The sequence below is a fragment of the Carassius gibelio genome, chromosome B7 (genome assembly GCF_023724105.1).
Source record: "Carassius gibelio isolate Cgi1373 ecotype wild population from Czech Republic chromosome B7, carGib1.2-hapl.c, whole genome shotgun sequence".
Classification (NCBI taxonomy): Eukaryota; Metazoa; Chordata; class Actinopteri; order Cypriniformes; family Cyprinidae; genus Carassius; species Carassius gibelio.
This window is the reverse complement of record NC_068402.1, coordinates 5,039,291-5,059,727: the sequence shown is the minus strand read 5'-3', so window position 1 is coordinate 5,059,727 and position 20,437 is coordinate 5,039,291. Positions and strand designations below refer to the sequence as shown.

The window sequence follows — 20,437 nt, the reverse complement described above, 5'->3', positions numbered from 1 at the left end:
AAAAGTATCAATAAAGATTTATTTAAGAACTTACTGAGCAATGTGGCAATTAGTATTAATAATTAACATAAAGAAGTGTACATAAAGACGATGAGAAAAGGCAATCAGTGTCCTTCATAGTGTGGCAGGCAAAGACATACTGTGCTAGTTACTGTACAGTACATACTATGGATATCACATGTAAAGGCATGATTGTAACCCGCCACCACTTCAACATTCAGTCTCCACAAAATCCCATGTGCATGGATTCAATAGCTGACTGTAATAGAGCACACATGCATGTCTACTGCTTATAATCTTGTGTGCTTAAATACGGAGTCAGCCTTGATTACCATGCTAACATTGAGATCCGTCCTGTGGCTTCTTATGGCTTAAGATCTCTCTCTGTAGCCTTGATTCACAGTGAACAGCAATATACGGTTTAACCAAACAGACCCGCGCACAGTACAGCTTATGAATCAACCGATGACTCAGTGTGCGAGTTCAAAGTGGAAGCGAGATACAACTGTGTAAAATTAGAGGAAACGGCGGGAGTAAACCTCCCTGCCACTGTCATTTCACACACATCAGGAAGACAAAGCTCTGTCCTCCATCTATAATCTCTTTACCGTGTGCTGTCGAAAACTCACAAGCTTCTTCATAAACGATGTAGTAAATTTGGCTTTGCCTTTCTCTCTTTCTGTTTACTTTTCCATCTTTAGCTTGCTGTGTCTCAGTCCATTTCAGCTTCAGGGGCTTTATTGGCATGACAAACAACAGTGCATTTGTATTGCCAAAGCAGTAGCTGCTTAGCTGCAGTCAATAGTTATAGTGTGCCAAATCAATAATGCTAAACTATGACAATGAAAATAACAAGGAAGGGCTATAATACAGGTAAATATTAGGTTAAATGAGAGACTGTGATAAGTAGACGCAGTACATTACTCATTGGCCCCCAGACACCAGCTGGCAAAAACATTCTTGCTTTGTAATTATGCCTGTCACGCTTATAGAACCATGCATGGGAAATGTTCTCGTTAATCACTCATTTGCATCTGCCGTCGCATGAAGGAGGCGGTTGTGCGTAATGTGACCCGTAGGGCCCTGACTCATAAAATATGACAGCCCGAATCATCTAAGCTCTCACTCTGATTGGTCTGGCAGTGGTCTGACTTTAATAAGCATGATTGGACCGGTGGGTGATATTAGTGTTTGTGACAATCAATGCAAACAATCTTGAACTGTCTACATAAAAGAGGCTTTATGGGTATGTTTGCTTGTGTGTATTTGTTTAGGAACCGTATTCGACAGTACCCAGCCCTTGTGAACTGCACAACGATAGACTGGTTCTCTGAATGGCCACGTGACGCTCTATTGGAAGTGGCTGAAAGATTTTTGGATGGACTCTCTTTGGGGACCGAGGATGGGGTGAGACGCATCAAAAGAAATATGATCCATTGATTGATTTCCAAATGCTGGCAATGTGTTCTAAACAAATACATAAAGTTATGTTATGGATTAAATTAGTTGAACCCTTCCCTATTAAGTAAACTGTAAAATAAATACAACATTACAGCTTTTGTAAAATAAAGAAAACTACTTTCTACTGTCTAGTTTTCCTTTCAGAGAACTTTGGATTGCATCAATGAACCTAAACTCAGCACCTTTTTTTCTTTTGTTTTGTTAATCTGTCAATGATTAAGTGAAATATATTTGGTGTATATATATTGATTTCCTGATTGGTGGACAGCAAATTTCAAATATCAACTGGAACGATAAAATGACGTTATAAACCAGTTAATGTCATTTCACTTTTTCGATTCTGTTCGGAACAATAACATTTTATTTTGTTACTGTTTTGGATCTGTTCCTGTCAAAATTTTGTTTGTTTCCATTTTTTCGTTTTTGTTCCTTGAACTGGTTCAGAGCCTTGTTTTTGAGGTACTTCATCTCTTAGTAGCTGTTATTGAATCTTAGTTTAATTGAATTTCAAGTGTCTTTGACTCTTTCATCCTTCATCTCTGTGCTGATCTTTTGTTTCCTTTGAGAGATGTCATACAATCCGTGTTTCTTTTTGTTCAGTTTTTTAACTGCACATCACTTTGACTTGAGGTTCACCATTGAGACTCTCTGTTGTTTAGAGGGAGTTCAATGCTAGTTTTTTTTTTATAGTCTGTTTAAGGAATATTCTGGGTTAATCATACTACTGTTCTGACCTTGTGCAATGTTTGTTTAAAACGGAGGCTTCCAAATCTTGTAATTTCTCTGGTGGCTTCACAGATCCAGACTAATGTTTCCAGCATCTTTGTGACCATGCACCAGTCTGTGGCCCAGTTCTCTCACAGGATGAAAGTAGAACTGAAGAGACACAATTACGTCACACCCACCAACTACCTGGAGCTGGTTTCTGGATACAAGAAGTAGGAATCCAACACACTTTTATTTTTCCTGTTGTTTGGGTGGGGGGGGATTAGCTGCCATGAACATTTAACAGACATGGTAGTTTCCTGTTTCCATCTTACTGTTGTCTGTTAATGGTAACTAAATAAAACAGAGTATTCTGAAACTCTCTTTTTTCTCAGGTTGTTGTTTGAGAAGCGTGGCGAGCTCGGAGAGCAAGTGTCTAAGTTGAGGAATGGCTTGTTTAAAATCGACGACACACGCAGTAAGGTGGAGGCCATGTCTGTAGAGTTGGAAGAGGCCAAGAAGAAAGTGGCAGAGTTCCAGAAACAGTGTGAGGAATATCTAGTTGTCATTGTGCAGCAGAAGAGAGAGGCAGATGAACAGCAGAAGGTGCGTGTGTCGGTCTGTCTAATGTAAAAGCTCTTTATTAAGGCTAAAAGTTATGACCAACCTCCGGCTCCAGGGGGTTCATAAAGGCCTCCTATACCGAATCCATGTGTTTTTGTAAGAAAAATATCCATATTTCAAACGTAATAAACACTTTTCTTTCACTTCCGGTATCTGTCATACACGGAAGCCATTCCGGCTGATGACGTAGTACGCTGGCGTTGTGTGATTAGTGACAAATGCTGAGAGAGAACAAAACAAAACACCGGTCATGAATTATAAGTACAAACCGAGGATTTGCAAAGAAAAATGTTGGAGGATTTCAATATAAACCAAGAGGAGACTGGCTTTCCTTTGCTAAAGTAAGGAAACTTTGCTTCCTTTGCTGGAAACTTGCGAGGCTAGCGTATCTCAGAGGCGTGTGTGCTGCGCATACGTGCTGCGTCATCTGCTGGAATGGCTTCTGTGTATGACACGGAATGATAGAGCTTGGAATAGCCAGGACAATTTTTTATATACCTCCAACTGGATTTATCTGAAAGAAGAAAATCATATATACCTAGAATGCTTCGAGGTTAAGTAAAATATAGTCTAATTTCCATTTTGGGGTGAACTAACCTTTTAATATTTTTTTGTTTTGTATCATTAGGGTTAAACACAAAATACTTTTAATGTGTGATAAATATACTGCATTATAAATGGTACTGGTTGACACATTTTTGCCATTGGCTGATATCTTTAGGTTACTCGCGTAACCCCAGTATCTCACAATGGGAATCGCCTCGGGTGTGACCAATCCTGGAAGCACCAATTACACCTGATCTGTCAGCTGACAGATCAATCATGACAGTGTTGTGGGAGTCCCACCTCCCTGTATATATCGCTGCATAACGGTCCCTACCTCATTTTCCACATGTCTCTTCCCGTGCAGCTGCAAGTGTTGTGAGATACCTAACTCATGTTTCAGAGAACCAGGGTTACGTGAGTAACCTAAAGTTCTCTTTCAAACATTCCTTCAGTATCTCACTATGGGATATAGACAACTTCTGTATTGCAGATTTGCTGTCCGAAGCAGGCATGTCAACCAACTCAGTGATGTGAGATAGAGCCCTACACTATTCACCGAATAGAACGGAGACATGTGAAACATAAAAACATCCTCTGTACGTATTTTTTTTTTATTTGACACATTTAGGACAGAATGAGCCTACGAAGTTGCAGTAACAACCAGCCTATAAGATCTGACAAAAATATCTTGAATTGAAATGCCCTTAAACGCCACCCACGAGGTGGCCAAGCTTTGGGTACTATGAGCCCTCATTCCCTCTGGAGGAATAAGACCTATGCTATTATAACCCAATTTAAAAGCTTCCACTACCCAGTGGGTCAGACGCTGATGAGAAATGGGTTTACCCTTATGAGAATCAGCACATAAAACAAATAACTGATTACTTGTTTTGTTATGTTTACACAGCAACGCGATGAATGGATAGGGAACAGACAATGAATGCCGCTCTCCTTCCGGTGACAAAAAGGGCGGCAGATGAAAATCCAATAAATCCACTTGATTATGGGCTAGAGCTGACTTGCTCACCGTAGGCACAAATGCTCAATTATTTTTCAGAGACACTCTCGAGTCCATAGTGAACTGCATACAGGAGTTAGGAACTGGCAAAACATGTAGTTCACTAACCCGCTTTGCAGATGAATGAGCTAGTAATAATGCAGTCTTTAGCGAAAGGAGCCTTACCATTGCTCGAAAATATTCAATTTCTTATCAAAAGCAAAGTGCGTCGAGGCAGTCCTTGTGTTCTGAATTGTCTCGATCACCCTCAGAGGCAACCCAGTAGTATTAGGTTTAACCTCTCACGGGCCAAGCCCAAAGAGCATCGGGAGAAGCCAGGACTGATCACATAGGAGCTGCATTATCTCTGTTAGCCGCAATTTCCTCGGTCAGTTCAGGGCAATCAATATGACTGAGTGACCACACTCCCTTAGTCATCTTAGTGTTGGTACAATCAGACCTTCGTGGAGGAAATGTGTAAAGCAGTTTTGGCCACTGCTGCGCTAGGGCATACACACCCATAGGTGCTAAGCTCACCATCATGTATCGCTTAGAAAAAAGACAGACTAGGGAATTCATCGTAACACATTAATTCGTTCATTTGTCTCTTAACAATAGCTTCCACCTTGACAGTGAAAAACCGTTCTCAGCAAAAGTTCGGCGACGTACCTTGATGGCTCGTCTGAGAACAGTTAAGCAGCTGACCCTGAAAGGGGGCAACCATGAATTATGAATTCCAAAAGATCTTCACATGGATGAAAACAAGAATGAGGTAGGGACCATTATGCAGTGATATATCTATGGGGGCTGGACTGTCACATGACTGTCGTGATTGGTCTGTCAGCTGACAGATGTGGTGTAATTGGTGCTTCCAGGATTGGTTTATCCCGAGGTGATTCTCATAGTGAGATACAGAAGGAATGTTTGAAAGACAAATATTGTCATATTGCTCTGCAATCCTCTTTTTGTAATTGCATATTGATGTTTGTGTTTGCTAAAAGGTTCTATGACTGTGCGTATTTGTGTGTTGTTGCTTTTCTTTTTGTATGTGTTAGGTAGTGTGCATTCTTGGAATATTTATAACCTTCTAAGATTGGTGTGTTTCTTAATGTGTGTCTTTGTGTAGGCGGTGGGTGCTCACAGTGAGAAAATAGAAGCAGAAGAAATCAAGTGTAAGGCCATGGCTGAGAACGCTCAGAGAGACCTAGATGAAGCACTTCCTGCTCTAGAGGAAGCCATGAAGGTCATTCTGCTTTCATGCAACTATTACTTTCAATACGACATCATACAGCTACAGAGCCAACTGAATATGTGATGCATAATGTTTTCATCAGCACGTGAAAAAACTGTGGTAATCTTGTTGGACTGTCTTCAGGCCCTGGAGTCGCTGAATAAGAAAGATATGACGGAGATCAAGTCTTATGGCAGACCTCCAGCTCTTGTGGAAACCGTCATGCAAGCAGTTATGATCCTCAGAGGATGTGATCCAACTTGGGCGGAGGCCAAGAGACAACTGGGTACGAGAAAGAGAGAGTTCCAGATCTTTATTAAATCACTCCATCACACTGATGTCACACATGAATTCAGGCACTGGCTCAGGCATGAAATCCATACCAGACTACTGTATAACCAAAATCACATGAGCCAAACAGAGAAAGGGGAGGGTTGGGTGATTAATTAGCACGCTAGTATATATGCAGTAGAAAGCACATAACCGCAGAACAGATTGCAGAAAAAAATGAAATATGTGCTTGCCTGAGGCTGAATTCAAGCCATTTGTTTTTTAGGAGAGGGCAACTTCATTAAGCAGTTGGTGAATTTTGATAAGGACAACATCTCCGACCGCGTGCTGAAGTCTATTGGACATTACTGCACGCAACCCGACTTCCAGCCTGAGATCATCGGACGGGTCTCGCTCGCTGCAAAGTCCCTCTGCATGTGGGTCAGGGCCATGGAGGTACAACAATAATGAACAGTTACAACAGTTATGACACCAAAATGGTGTTGTGCTGCCCTTGTTATTAAATATATATATATATTCTAAAGCAAGTGCACACCAAAACAAAAACTATAATGGTAACTATATTACAATCAGCACCAGTTGTTTATTCAAAGAACTTTGAAGTCACCATAAAATCCAAAATTATTTTTATTATTTTATGTATTTCGGTATTTATAATCAATTATTTATCCATGCACATCAGCTTACCTACCCCCTCACAACAATGTCTTGTCTCTGATAATGTGTGTATTGGCGCAATGACTGGCCAATAAATTCCTGTCATCTGTCACTTACATGAGATCTCAGTAATTAGAAAACAGCAACCATCCAATTAATTTTGAATAGACAAAATCAGGTCCCACCATGTATTTCTTTTCCATTTGAAAAGCTGTTTCTCTTAGATATAAATCACAATAGGGTAGAAAAGATAATAAGACAATCACGATTTTAGTTTTAATCAGATCTTTTTGTTTTTCAATGTTTTTATTGTTCTTTAGCTGGTAAAAAAGTAAAAAAATAAATAAAAAAAAAGTCCTCCTACATAAATTCCCATAATATATTTCTTGAAATAGTGGGTTCTTCTAAGGTGCAGTAATACATTTACTGTTAACTTGTGAAATTTTGAAATTTCAGTAGAAATGTGCAATCAAGAGTTTTGTGTAAGAGTGAGAAAGTTCCCCACAGATTTTGGTCATGCTAATTTGTAATGCATGAGTTGTTTTTTGCAGTGACTATAGCATAGTTATACTTCTTGCTACACTTTTGACAATAGACATTTTTTTGCCTGCAAAATGTCTCTGAAATTTCAGTAATCTGACTGCACTTTTATAGTTTAATTTTTTAATATAATTTAATTTTTATAGTTTTTTTTTTTTTTTTTTTTTTTTAGATAATATTAAAGTTATCATTCTTGGTGTAAAGGGGTCTTGACACGAATTTTTTTTTTTTTTTTTTTTTTTTTATGTTCTCATACCTTTTGTGTGTGTATATATCAGGTATATGGCCGTATCTACAGGGTGGTTGAGCCAAAGAGAGCCAGGCTGCATGGAGCAATGACTCAGCTGGCTGAGAAACAGGCTTCTCTGGCTGACGCCCAGGGCAAACTCAGAGAGGTCAGCATGTGTCAGTCTGTCCTGCACTATATTTGTGCATGCATGTGGGCGTGACTTTATGTTAATACTGTTTGAGTTATATAGTGCTAAAAACATGTTTGTGTGTGTCTCTCTATAGGTAGGAGAGAAACTGGATCAGCTGAAGCGGCAATATGATGAAAAGCTGGCTCAGAAAGAGGAGCTACGGAGGAAATCAGAGGACATGGAGCTCAAACTGGACCGGGCCGGCAAGCTGGTGTCTGGACTGGCAGGAGAGAGAGTTCGCTGGGAGGAGACAGTGGCTGTACGCACAAACACACACAGTCACCCTCCAGTCACCTTGATGTTTTATATGAGGATGTGAAAATGCAGCCAGGGGTCTCTGATGTGATTGTGATTGTGAGTGTGTGTGATGGCTCAGGGTCTGGAGAAGAACATGTCCTGTCTGGTGGGAGACTGCCTGCTGGCTGCTGCTTTCCTGTCCTACATGGGCCCTTTCCTGTCCAACTACAGAGATGAGCTGGTCACAAATATCTGGATGAAACAGGTATCTGTCTACCTGTCTGTTATTCTGTCTGTCTGTCATTTTTTGTTTTTTTGTGTTCTTCTTTTCTTTCTTATCTGTCTGTCTCTCCTCTTGTCTGGCAATCTTTCTGTCTGCGAAATTCATTTTTTTTCCATCAATTTGAAAAAAAAAATAATAAATTAGGTACACTCTTAAAAAAAAAGCTTGAAAACCACTGATCTAGAGCCCTTGCAGTAACTGAATTCATAGTTTTGCATTGAAAACTGGTTCAGTATTGCATAGTATTGCGCACTTCACAGGTTCGAATATTATGACATTATGCAGGTGACAGCTCTAACACTTAATTTCTTTTTCCTCTCGTTCAAATGTCCTTGCCTGAATCCTCCACTACCCTTTTCATCTCTAGGTGAGAGAATTGGGGGTGCCGTGTTCTCCGGGGTTCAGCTTTGCCATGTTCCTGTCTAAACCCACGGCGGTGCGCGAATGGAATATCCAAGGCCTTCCGTCTGATGCCTTCTCCACTGAGAACGGAGTCATCGTCACCCGTGGCAATCGGTCAGGCCCAGAGAGCCAATCCCTTAACACTCATTAGAATAATGATGATATCTCATGAATAATGAGCAGTAATGAATAGTGATTGGAGAATAATTAGCTAAAGATAATAGTAAGCTCAGTTTTTTTGTATAGTTCATTTATAGCTAATGCTAATTTCCTTTCCTCACACACACACACACCAAACTTATTTGATTATGGATTATTAGGAAATAGCCTATTTATGGATACAGTGACATGCATTTCTAGTGAGAGCTAATGTTTCCTTCTCCCTGTTCTCTGTCACAGATGGCCACTAATGGTGGACCCTCAAGGACAAGCGCAAAAGTGGATTAAGAACATGGAGTCCAAACGGGTGAATATTTCTCTCTCTCACACACACACATCCCATATATATGAGTTAATTTAATCCTTGTACTGAACTCAGACTACATTATTTTGCTGTAAATGTCTTGGCAATGAATACAGACATCAGAGCAGGGCAGAAACAATGGAAACTGAGACTGCTGGGATTATCAGACAGTGTTAGATCTACTTCTCCATGGAGAAAAACATAACCCACATTCAGTGGCAACATTACCTGCTCAGAGTCACGATGCCTCGTCACATGACTCACCGTCTAACCCACAGACGCGCCGGTTTCAGAGCCCTTAATTAGAATACAGAACTCCAAACTCAGTTCTCTTGTGAGTTGGAAACTGCGTCCCCTGTGAGGCCGTATCTCCTCACCTGCTCTCCTACAACAGAATACATCTTCCAGTTAGCACTCCCTCTGAACACAGCCACAATAATACACTCGCTCTCTGTGTCTCTGTGCTGGGGTGTGTGGGGTGGGGTTTATTTGCTGAACGACAGACAGACAGACAGATGTATAGAAGGAGACATAGGTGGACGCACACTTTCGATTCATCTCTCAGGATAATTTGCTGTTCAGCTTCAGCCTCTTTTCTTCTTCTCTCTCTGTCTGTGACCTTTTCCTCCTCTTGCAGGTCTTTTCACATCTGTAGTGGTGAGTGTCTGGAGCGGCGAGTGCCGTTCACACGCTACAGTTAAACGCTGACATTTACGAACAATAACAAAATGACAGAGCCGGAGCCTCTTTTCTGCCTCCTCCAGCTCTCCTCCATCCCGTTTTCTGTCTTCTATGCTCATTTATCACGTTTGATTTATCACTCCGCTACCTTTACTCTTTTCTTCTTAGTTGATGTCATTATATCGTCCTCTGTGTGTCCTTCATGTTCTCTTCTAGTCTCACGTTGTCTCGCTCTCTCAGGGGTTGAAGGTAATAGACCTGCAGATGCCGGATTTTTTGCGGATCCTTGAGAATGCAGTGCAGTTTGGTTCCCCAGTTCTTTTGCAGAACGTCCAAGAGGAACTAGATCCATCACTAGCCCCCATTCTCAACAAGTCCTTCACAAGAGTTGGTCAGTCCCCTCTATACACACACAAACACACACACGACTCACCATTGACTGATAACATTGCTTAACAATCAGGATGACAGAATATGCAGGATGTAATGGGTTTGTTAAAAGCCGTTTTTGATGCTATATCAGTGTAATTTACTGGTTTAATGCTAATCAAAGGTTATTTTACTTAAAAAATATATTTTTTTTGCTATAAAATTACCTTTACATCATGCAAACTGTAATACAGTTAATGAAGTAAAATAGCTTAAAAAAAAATCAGTATTTTGTTTCTAATATTTAAAAATAGCATAAGGAAAATATATCAGGGCCAGAGAAACTGTCACTGGAGCAAGTAAAGTTTGGCACAGTTATTACAAATTTGGCTTGGCAGTGTTGTAGGTTCAGATTCCACAAGGAATGATCTGAGGAAATATTACATATCTCTTGTGTGTGTTCTGCAGGTGGGCGTTTCTTGTTAAAACTAGGAGATAAAGAAGTGGAATACAGTCCTGAATTCCGTTTCTACATGACCACCAAACTGTCCAATCCGCATTACACCCCTGAAATCTCTTCCAAAACCACCATTGTCAACTTTGCTGTTAAAGAACAGGTCAGTGTGTTAATGAACGAGTATCCATGACCGAGGTCTTTGAGGATGAAACAGAAATCTGTGTGCGTCAGGGTCTGGAGGCCCAGCTGCTGGGGATCGTGGTGAGGAAGGAGCGTCCTGAGCTGGAGGAACAGAAGGACTCTCTGGTGATCAACATCGCCTCTGGCAAGAGGAAACTGCAGGAGCTGGAGGACGAGATCCTGCGGTGGGCGGCACACACACGCTCGCACATGTCACAGCTCTGCATTAGCACCTTCATACAAGTGCCACTAACACATCAGTAGTTCTAATCAACAGTGTATTTATACTAGCAAGTCTCACATTTTGCACTCATCCGTTTTGTTTGTGTGTGTGTACAGGTTGCTGAACGAGGCGTCCGGCTCCCTGCTGGATGACGTTCAGCTGGTGAACACCCTGCAGACCTCCAAAGTCACGGCCACGGAGGTCGCAGAACAACTGGAGATCAGCGAACTGACCGAGAGCCAAATCGATACCGCCAGAGAGGTGAGGGGGGGGGGGTCAAGGAGAGAGAGACGGTGTGAGGGGAGGGTGCTGAAAGGGTTGCCAGATTGGATTAAAGATTGCACCTCTGAATAAGGCAGAGAGATAAAAAGACTGCTGAGATGAGGATGTTGTTAGCAGGAGAGGCAGATAAAGCTATAGACACCACTGTGTGTGTGTGTGTGTGTGTGTGTTCAGGCCTACCGCCCCTGTGCCCAGAGGGCGTCCATCCTGTTCTTTGTACTGAATGATCTGGGCTATATAGATCCCATGTATCAGTTCTCTCTGGACGCCTACATCAACCTGTTCACCCTGAGTATAGAGAGCAGCCCCCGCAGCCACAAACTGGAGGAGAGGATAAACAACCTCAACAGACACCACACTTATGCCGTCTACAGGTCTGAGACACAAACTCACATACACATGCATATATTTACAGAGATGCTACTTTGTTACTGTGCAATCTTTGGAGTGTTTTCACTGTACTTATGCCCCAGAGGTAGATTTTTATTAAAACTTACAGATGCCTGTAAGCATGTACTTTTTCCAATTTCAAAATGCCTTTAAAGAATAAGTTTTATTGTGTCTTAAAGCATGAAAATCTCTTTTAAAGATAATTCTATTTTTATTCAAAACTATTTTAATTGTAACAAAAACATTTAATATAAAAGCTTTTCTTTGAAAATTATATATACTGTATACACTACCAAATCTTTTTCATTTTTGTGTATGTTTTTGAAAGAAGCAGTACAAAAATTATATTGTAATATATTAGTATAATTTAAATAACTGTTTATAAAAAAAAAAAAAAAATGTAATATGTCATTTATTCCAGTGCTGGCAAAGCAGCTATAACTCCAGTCTTCAGTATCACATGATCCTTAAGAAATCATTCACATTTCTTATTACTCTTAAAATATTTTGTGGAAACCGTATGTTTTTGTTTTTTAGTAGTTTTTTAACTAGAAAGTTTAAAGAACTACATTTATTTTGAAATGTGTCAGTCACATTTTTTTCATAAATGATGAACACACATATACATAATCATCATCATGTAGTGTTTGCTCGGTGTCATATCACGTTTTTTTATGATTTTATTTTAAAAATCATATTAAGCTGACTTCCTTTCAGAGTGATGTCAGAGAGTTTGATCTGTTTGCAGATACACCTGTCGAGGACTGTTTGAGTGTCACAAGCTCCTGTTCAGTTTCCACATGTGCGCCAAGATCCTGGAGGCGTCCAGAAAGCTCAACGTTGATGAATACAGCTTCTTTCTCCGGGGGGGACTGGTGAGAGCTGCAGGGGGGAGTAGTGTGTTTGTGTGTGTTCTGGTACCAAAATTGGATTTTTATAAAGATTGTTTTGACTTGTTTGAAAATAAAAAGAAGTTCTCATGTTACATAAAGCAATCTGTGTGGTGTGTGTGTTAGGTTCTGGATAAGGAGAAACAGATGGATAACCCCTGCTCTAGCTGGCTGTTGGACTCTAACTGGGACAACATAACTGAACTGGATAAACTGACTAATTTCCATGGACTCATGGCCTCGTTTGAGCAGTACCCTCGAGACTGGCACCTCTGGTACACCAATCCAGAACCAGAGAAAGCACCACTTCCTGGTAATGTGTGTGTGGGCATCAAGTTTTGCATACATTGTGGGAGCCGAATTTTAGAGTATAAGGTTTGGATTGGGTTAGGAATCTTACTGTCAGAATGATTCTGGCTCCTTAATGGTTTTTAATGGGAGTCGGAGCTAATGTCAGAGTTGAATGGATTCAAAGTGTTGTTCTGTGCACACTGGCAGAAGAATGCATCTACCATTAACCTGAAGTAAATATCATTCCGTTCTGGTACTAAAATAAAGGTGCCGGTACTTAAAAAAATGGTTCATGGTTCAGAGATCCTAGTTAGGGAATAAAAAATATCATTAGAGCAATATTGAAACAATACAAGTCAATGAAAACACCCTTTTAAAGTTAGTGAAATGAAACACATTATCACCTTGTGCCTTTTGTTTTCTTTTTCCTCTCTTTCGTTCTCTGCACAGGAGAATGGCAAAAAAACTGCAATGAGCTCCAGAGGATGCTGATTGTACGATCTCTCCGACAGGATCGAGTCTCTCTCTGCGTCACGACTTTCGTCATCAATAACCTGGGCTCTCAGTTCGTAGAGCCGCCCATTCTTGATATGAAGGCTGTGAGTGACACACACACACACAAAGATGTCTGCTCACCTTAAAGCGTAGTATGAAAATGAACTTAACTTTTTTGTTCTTTATATCATAATGGCTCTTGGGCGAGATGTGAAAATTGTAAAGTTTTGTGTTACATTAAAGTGAAATGTACTCAGATTGTCAATGACACCGTTCTATAAGAAGCTGACATTTTCAGCTTTTGAACTCAGAAAATTGAATGGGAGACTGCTTTTTAACTCTTACCTCTCTGGATCTCTGGAGCATAACAACCAACACAACTCACCAACCTCAGAGCTTTTTTTTAGCCGGCCGGCATCTCCTCTAGAAAGAGAGTAATAGACTGCATGAAATAAATCAGATATGCTTTAGGGTTACCTAAATGCAATTGATCCCTCCCCACCCTTTTCATTTTTTTCTCATTTTCAGTATGCATTTTGACTTTTGCATTTACTTTGAAAATAGAAAACATCTGAAAAAAATCATCTGCATTTGCACCAAAACCCATTTACTCTGTGTGTGTGTGTGTGTGTGTGTGTGTGTGCGCGCCTCAGGTTTTAGCGGACAGCACCACAAGGACTCCTCTGATCTTTGTGCTGTCCCCTGGTGTGGACCCAACAGCAGCCCTGGTTCAGCTGGCAGAGATGTCAGGCATGGGTCAGCGATTCTTTGCCCTCTCTCTGGGTCAGGGCCAGGCTCCCATCGCAACACGACTGATCAAAGAGGGAGTTGCAAATGGTGAAGTGATCTCTCTGCCTGTGTTCTTGCCACTATTTATCTCCCTCTTTATAGCTTCTTCTGATAACTCTTTGGTTTTAAAAGAAATTATTTTATTTTGCTATTTGATTGCATTAAATTGATCAAACATGAGAGTAAGGCATTTACAATGTTTTTTTTTTTTTTTTACTTTATTCATAAAATAATCTTGGAAAAAAATGTATCACAGTTGCCACAAAAAAATAAAAAATAGATCAGAATCAGAATGAGCTTTATTGCCAGGTATAGTCACACATACCAGGAATTTGTTTTCGTGACAGAAGCTCCACAGTGCAACATAACAGCGACAGAACAAAAAACACAATAAGGAATAAAAAATACAAAAAAATACAAATAGGTGGGTAAGGAATGACAATATAAATGACAATATAGATGAGCAGCACAACTGTTTTCAACATTGATATTAATAGGGAAGCACCAAATCAGCATGTTAGATTGGTTTCTGAAGGATCTGGAGTAATGTCAGTGGTGTAAAGGGTTTGAGTAAATCTAATTACTTACTGTAAGTACTTAATCAAAGACATTAGCAACTTTTACTCTCTACTTGACTACATTTTTGAATAAGTATATGTAATCCTTACTTTACTACATTTCTGATGAGTAATTACGTTACACATATGCTGCGCTCAAAACTCTAAAATTCCAAGGCAGGAAGGCATCAAGGCACATCCGAATCCAAATTCTGCTTTACTTCCTGTCTCCGGAGGTACCTTCTTCTGACCGAATTTTAAGGCAGCATAGATGTATCCTTTGCTGTCTTTGGAATCCCACAATCCTGTGCATTCCATTCCGTGACTGTTGAGCTAAAAAATAATGATGGCTTCTGAAAGTTGCGTTTGGTACACTGCTTTCGGACGCAGCCTCTACATATGACATGGCACCTAACTTTTTCGGCAGCAGTTTATTTCTGCTACTAAAGAAGTGATATAGCCATCTAGGTCACTGGAGGTCTTGTGTGTCTTAGTCACTCAAAACTTGTCAACAAGGCTTCTTTCTGTGAACGCAAGTGCATTACTAGCTAGGTGCTGACTTGCAGGTGTTTCATATATGAGATTGGGACACAGAAGAGACCTTTTGGATATTGGTTTTCTTATGCACTTCTGAGCGCTTGAGCTTAAATGAGACTTGAGTGTTTGTAGACGTTTAAGAGGATGATGTGTCGACCTTGATTTATTGCAGTATTAAGGTGTTCAATTTGATTTTTGAATGTATATATTCCACTTTTTGCACCAAAAGCGGTTTTATTTTACTTTTACAGGAGTATTTTCCACACTTTCTGTGACCCTGAGAATTTAACCATTAGTTTAAATTTGTATTTATGCATTTGGCAGATGCTTTTATCCAAAGAAACTCACATTGCATTCAACGTATAGATGTTATTAGTTCTTGCATTTGCTGGGAACCTATGTCCTTTGCATTGTTAGCATGCCCTGCTATTTGAGATTAGGAATGTTGCTACAGTAGCTTTATTAGCTTTAGCTGTAGCATCTGTAGTCTCTAAATGATATCTTGGACTGACTAGCCTCTTCACACGTGCAATGGATAACAGTGCTTCACAAGGTTGCTGAATACTGAATAGATATTGTGTGGTGGTTATATGTAAACGTGCAAATGGTTGTAATGTCACAAAATACTAGAGGTGATCCATATTTAGTGACTATCAGAGTGAATAAATAGGATAGAGACTTGGGAATTTTGTCGTTAGCCAATAAGCAATGATCTAGCAGCCTCATAGCAACGTGTTAAATCATGTTTTAAAAGCAGATTAGCAATTTCAAAAAAGAATAATAATAATAATATCGATCAACACAACTCAGAAAATGTCAAATCTAAAGTTCTTTTACTAAATTTACCAATCAAACTCATTCTCTTTGGCAGGTCATTGGGTGTTCTTGGCTAATTGTCACCTGTCTCTCTCTTGGATGTGTGAGCTGGATAAAATAGTAGATGAGTTACAAATCCAAGAATGTCATCCAGATTTCCGACTGTGGCTAAGCTCCTCCCCTCACCCAGAATTCCCCATTGCCATCCTGCAGATGGGCATCAAAATCACCACTGAGCCTCCTAGGGTACAGATATACACACTTTGCACAGTATCCTGAGATGTATAAAATGGTGTGTACAGTGATTAAAGTGGTCTTGGTGTGTGTGTGTGTGTGTGTGTCTCTGTAGGGGGTGAAGTGGAATATGAAGCGTCTCTATCAGCGGGTGTCTGAGTCTCAGTTCTCGCGCTGCTCGCGGCCGCTGCTGTACCGTAAGCTGCTCTTCACTCTCTGCTTCTTCCACAGCATCATCCAGGAGAGAAGGAAGTTCCTACAGCTCGGCTGGAACATTGTCTACAGCTTCAACGACTCTGACTTTGAGGTAGAGGAAGAGAGACAAGGATGGGATTTTTCAATGGTTATGTGGATTTCTGTGTTTTCCAAAGTATGCCCAATGTGCATTGCTTAAATTAAAAAAAAAAAAAAAAAAGTAAATCTCATGTACATTTATTGCATGCATTTATTAGTCCATTTATTTCATAGATTCCACACAAACTCCATAAGAGTCACTTATATCTTGCACTTGAAATTGAAACATGCGCATACCCTTTCCCCAAATAATAGTTATTATTTTCACTTGTTATGATTATTAATATTAAATATGCTTTTGTTTTTATTTTACAATACAATAGTAAAAAAAAAAGCATGAAATCCTACACACTAAAAAAAATCTTCAAAAGTCTTTTCTATTCAGGTCATAAAAATACAAAAATGCACATTGCAAAGACAAAACTTTTTCAATATCATACCATCATCAGTGTCTATACTTATAGATTGGATTAGACCCCTGATCTTTCGACATTCTACTTCTAAATGAATCAATCAAGAAAAAATAAAGTTGTATATTTCAACCATATAATAAATATATACATTTAAAAATATATAAATAAAATAATACAAATATATTTTATGTGTAGGGAAAGCTATTAAAATCCTCTAACACTGACCAATAGGAACTTAATGATACTACCACTGACTCTCACATACTATTATTCAACTTCTTTTTTACAGTTACTAGCCATGCAGCCGTTCTCTCTGGTTTTATGACAGCTGTACCTTTTATAGTTTGCAGAACAGATAGCAGAACATTACAATCTAAAATTGCTCTTTAAAGCATTAAGAGAACTAAATTAAAAGTAAAAATCGCTTGAGTTAAAAATGAAAATAAATGATTAAGACAATCACTATATTTGAACTGGTATAAGAAACACACTCACTCATTTGAGCTTAGTAATTAGGACTGTACTAGCTTACATTTGATTTACCCATTACAATAGTCCCTTTACAGTTAAACTGCTACTGTCATAAAAAATACACTTATATGTAGGTTTAAAATTCTACAAAAGACACATTTAATGTCCAACAACAAATATTTTAGCAAAATGTATATTTGCCTCAGAATTATTCTATTGTGCTCCATCTGTTCAGAGCAAATGCACACAGCAGCGCTCGTTCGCTCGCGTCGGCCTCGCCCACTCCTGACAGTGCAAAGAATATGTTTGCGTGACTTTCTGACATTTACAGATGAAGAATATAACTGTGACATGTCAGTTATGCACTGTGGGAAACACAATTTCTCAAAAGCATTAAACAGCACAAATATATTCACTGTTTGCCATGGCTGATCGATTCGATCCATGATCAACATTAAGAGCTGCTTAAGAATAAACATGCACAAATTAGTGAGATTGTGTGAACTCAGTTTGTCATTTATGGAACCGCTTTAGCCTCGATTGATCCATTAGGTTATTTCAAGTCAGGTTTTAGACTTTTAATCCTAATTTTTCCTCAGGTCTCGGTGGTGTTGTGATGCGTCATATTCATGCAGCAGAAGTAGTGCATGAGAGAACGCGTTTGAGAAACAGTTTAGAGAGGAGAAATCAATCTACTTGTAAAATATTGGTAGCAGATTATTGGTCACTTTATAAATAATAAAAGTATAGTTCATCAACTAGTAAATATATATAACTAAATAGTTTTTTACTGATGCAAACATATAAGAAACGATGCATTGCGATACAAATGCCAACTTTTTAAACCGGTGCGTCGCATCATTAACTTTTTTTCTCGATGCACTGAGCGAATCTGTAAATCTGCCTATTCCTTCTGTTAAGGCTTTATTTTATTTGATCCACTACTCATTTTTGTAGGCTGCAAAATAATTAGGACATAGTCTCGATGAATCTGTATGTTTACCTTTGCATCCTGGTGATGATGTAGCCTAAATTTTGCATAATATTTTAAGTTCAAGATAACTGCATATTTAATATGTATTGCCTATGGCTATGACAAATTCAAACACGTTTCAAAATAATACCACAAATAAATCTGTGTACTCGTATGCATCTCTGCCAACTGTATGGGTTTGTGGAGACTGACTGTTTGTTAATTATTCCTGTCTCTTTGTTTTTCAGGTGAGTGAGAATCTTCTGAGTCTTTATTTGGATGAGTATGAGGAAATCCCCTGGGACGCTCTCAAGTTTCTCATCGCTGGGATCAACTATGGAGGACATGTGACCGACGACTGGGACCGGCGTTTACTCACCACCTACATCAACCAATATTTCTGTCCTGCTGTTATTGATACGCCCTTCTTTAAGTGAGTTCACACACACACACAAAAAAAAGTTCAAAGGGAACGTTCATTGTTTACATTTTATTTTTATTAAATCAAACCCTAACCTTACATCTTAAAGAAAACTTTTTGCATTTTTATATTAAAAACACGAGTAATTTCATTTATTTATATTCCCAAAATAAAGTTTTGGCAGATTTGCCTCACTTCTGGAGTAAAATTTGTCCCCAAACTACAGCCTAGAAAACCCAACCACACGCACAGAATCTCTAATGTACTCTCTGTTCGGTCTAAACACTGTATTGTGTCTTTAGTGTTTGTCACTCTTAGTCAGTTTTTGAACATTATGAAGAGATAGAGCGTCCCCATATGGAGAAAATGTTTGCCTTGTTGAAAAAGAGCAAGAAACTCTCACGCACAGATCTTCTCATTACTCTCTCACACACAAACTTTGCATTGAATATATGTCAAGCCATCACACACACACACACACACACACCCTTTGATCCCTGACACTCCTCTTTACCCTGCTGTGAGGATTCCCGTGTGTCCTCTTGAGCCAGGAAGTCTGCCGCACACTTCTGATCTAACGAAGAACAACAGCTCCCCCATGGGGCCGAAAAATGAATCTCATAGCGTCTGAGTTAAATGTGTTTGTTCCCCTGGTCTTTCAGGACCCAGCAATACTGCATATGTGGATGGAAACTCTGTTACTATAGCAACCACATCCTATAATTACCCTCAATCAGTGCCTCCATGGTGACTTGAGTGCACCGCAGAGGCAGCTCGAAAGTTTTAGGCAGTAATAGAAATGAAATCGCATGGATTACTGGACTTGGAGGGTGAAAGAGGAATTGGCAGTAATTACAGTATCTGTGAAGTTTTACTGACAAACAGTTTAGCTACCATCAGTTGTTTGATATGACCTGTAGATGAAAACTAAAGAAAGGGTTATTTTGCCCTTCAGCTTTACATTTTTAATGTTAAGCTCACCATTTCTGGCGCAGAAGTATTTTTTTCTTTTGGCACCTACGATATTCACAACAAATCCAATGCAACCAAATAACACAGTAATATATATTACTGTGCATATTTACAAGCTTTAACAACGCTTTAGCACATTTAATGGTTCCTTTGTTAAATACTCCCATGTAACTACATGATAAAAAAGTATGACAATCATAATCAGTGTTATTTTTGGATTATTTACATAATGCTGTAATTTTTGTAGTTTTGTTATTTTTATTAGTTCTTTTTTTTTGATAATCTATTATCTTTTATTTAGCTTTTTTTTTTTTTTTAATTAAAGCCTTTAAAAGCTGTTTGTTTGCATGTATAGGGTCTCCTCGTTGGTGCATTACTATGTTCCTCGTGATGGGCCTCAGTCCTCATATTTGGACTTCATTGGTCAGTTGCCAGCTCTGGAGCACCCAGAATTATTTGGACAACACCCCAATGCTGACATCGCCAGCCAGATCACCGAGGCTCGAACCCTCTTCCACACACTACTGTCTCTGCAGCCACAGGTCACCAGCACAGACGCCACCAGCACTGGAGCCAGCAGGGAAGATAAGGTGAGGATGATAAACATATTGAATTTACTGCATTTATAAAGATCTTTCAGCATATGTGACACTTAGAATTGAATGTATAACGTTGTGTGTTCAGGTGTTGGAACTTTCTGCTGATGTTCTGCAAAGGATTCCTGCTGAGATTGACTATGAGGGTACTAGAAAGTTGCTAAAGGATGACCTTTCACCTCTAAATGTAGTTCTGCTGCAGGAGATCCAAAGATACAATGCATTGCTGCACACCATCAGGTCTGTGTGT

At 39.4% G+C, this 20,437-nt stretch overlaps 1 protein-coding gene across 1 annotated transcript in view; it reads left to right on the top strand.

Moving 5' to 3' along the window:
* dnah2 (dynein, axonemal, heavy chain 2) overlaps positions 1 to 20,437 on the top strand; it is a 130,388-nt gene that overhangs the window by 102,345 nt on the left and 7,606 nt on the right. Inside the window, exons 59-83 of the mRNA XM_052562068.1 lie at positions 1,275 to 1,407; positions 2,260 to 2,399; positions 2,562 to 2,772; positions 5,460 to 5,576; positions 5,709 to 5,850; positions 6,121 to 6,290; positions 7,331 to 7,447; positions 7,566 to 7,730; positions 7,848 to 7,973; positions 8,359 to 8,507; positions 8,793 to 8,859; positions 9,778 to 9,928; positions 10,375 to 10,523; positions 10,595 to 10,728; positions 10,883 to 11,027; positions 11,223 to 11,422; positions 12,187 to 12,313; positions 12,455 to 12,641; positions 13,070 to 13,218; positions 13,768 to 13,951; positions 15,869 to 16,059; positions 16,163 to 16,354; positions 18,447 to 18,631; positions 19,947 to 20,181; positions 20,276 to 20,427. Of these exons, the coding sequence (XP_052418028.1) occupies positions 1,275 to 1,407; positions 2,260 to 2,399; positions 2,562 to 2,772; positions 5,460 to 5,576; positions 5,709 to 5,850; positions 6,121 to 6,290; positions 7,331 to 7,447; positions 7,566 to 7,730; positions 7,848 to 7,973; positions 8,359 to 8,507; positions 8,793 to 8,859; positions 9,778 to 9,928; positions 10,375 to 10,523; positions 10,595 to 10,728; positions 10,883 to 11,027; positions 11,223 to 11,422; positions 12,187 to 12,313; positions 12,455 to 12,641; positions 13,070 to 13,218; positions 13,768 to 13,951; positions 15,869 to 16,059; positions 16,163 to 16,354; positions 18,447 to 18,631; positions 19,947 to 20,181; positions 20,276 to 20,427 (3,918 nt within the window). The remainder of the gene's footprint in view (positions 1 to 1,274; positions 1,408 to 2,259; positions 2,400 to 2,561; positions 2,773 to 5,459; positions 5,577 to 5,708; positions 5,851 to 6,120; positions 6,291 to 7,330; positions 7,448 to 7,565; positions 7,731 to 7,847; positions 7,974 to 8,358; positions 8,508 to 8,792; positions 8,860 to 9,777; positions 9,929 to 10,374; positions 10,524 to 10,594; positions 10,729 to 10,882; positions 11,028 to 11,222; positions 11,423 to 12,186; positions 12,314 to 12,454; positions 12,642 to 13,069; positions 13,219 to 13,767; positions 13,952 to 15,868; positions 16,060 to 16,162; positions 16,355 to 18,446; positions 18,632 to 19,946; positions 20,182 to 20,275; positions 20,428 to 20,437) is intronic.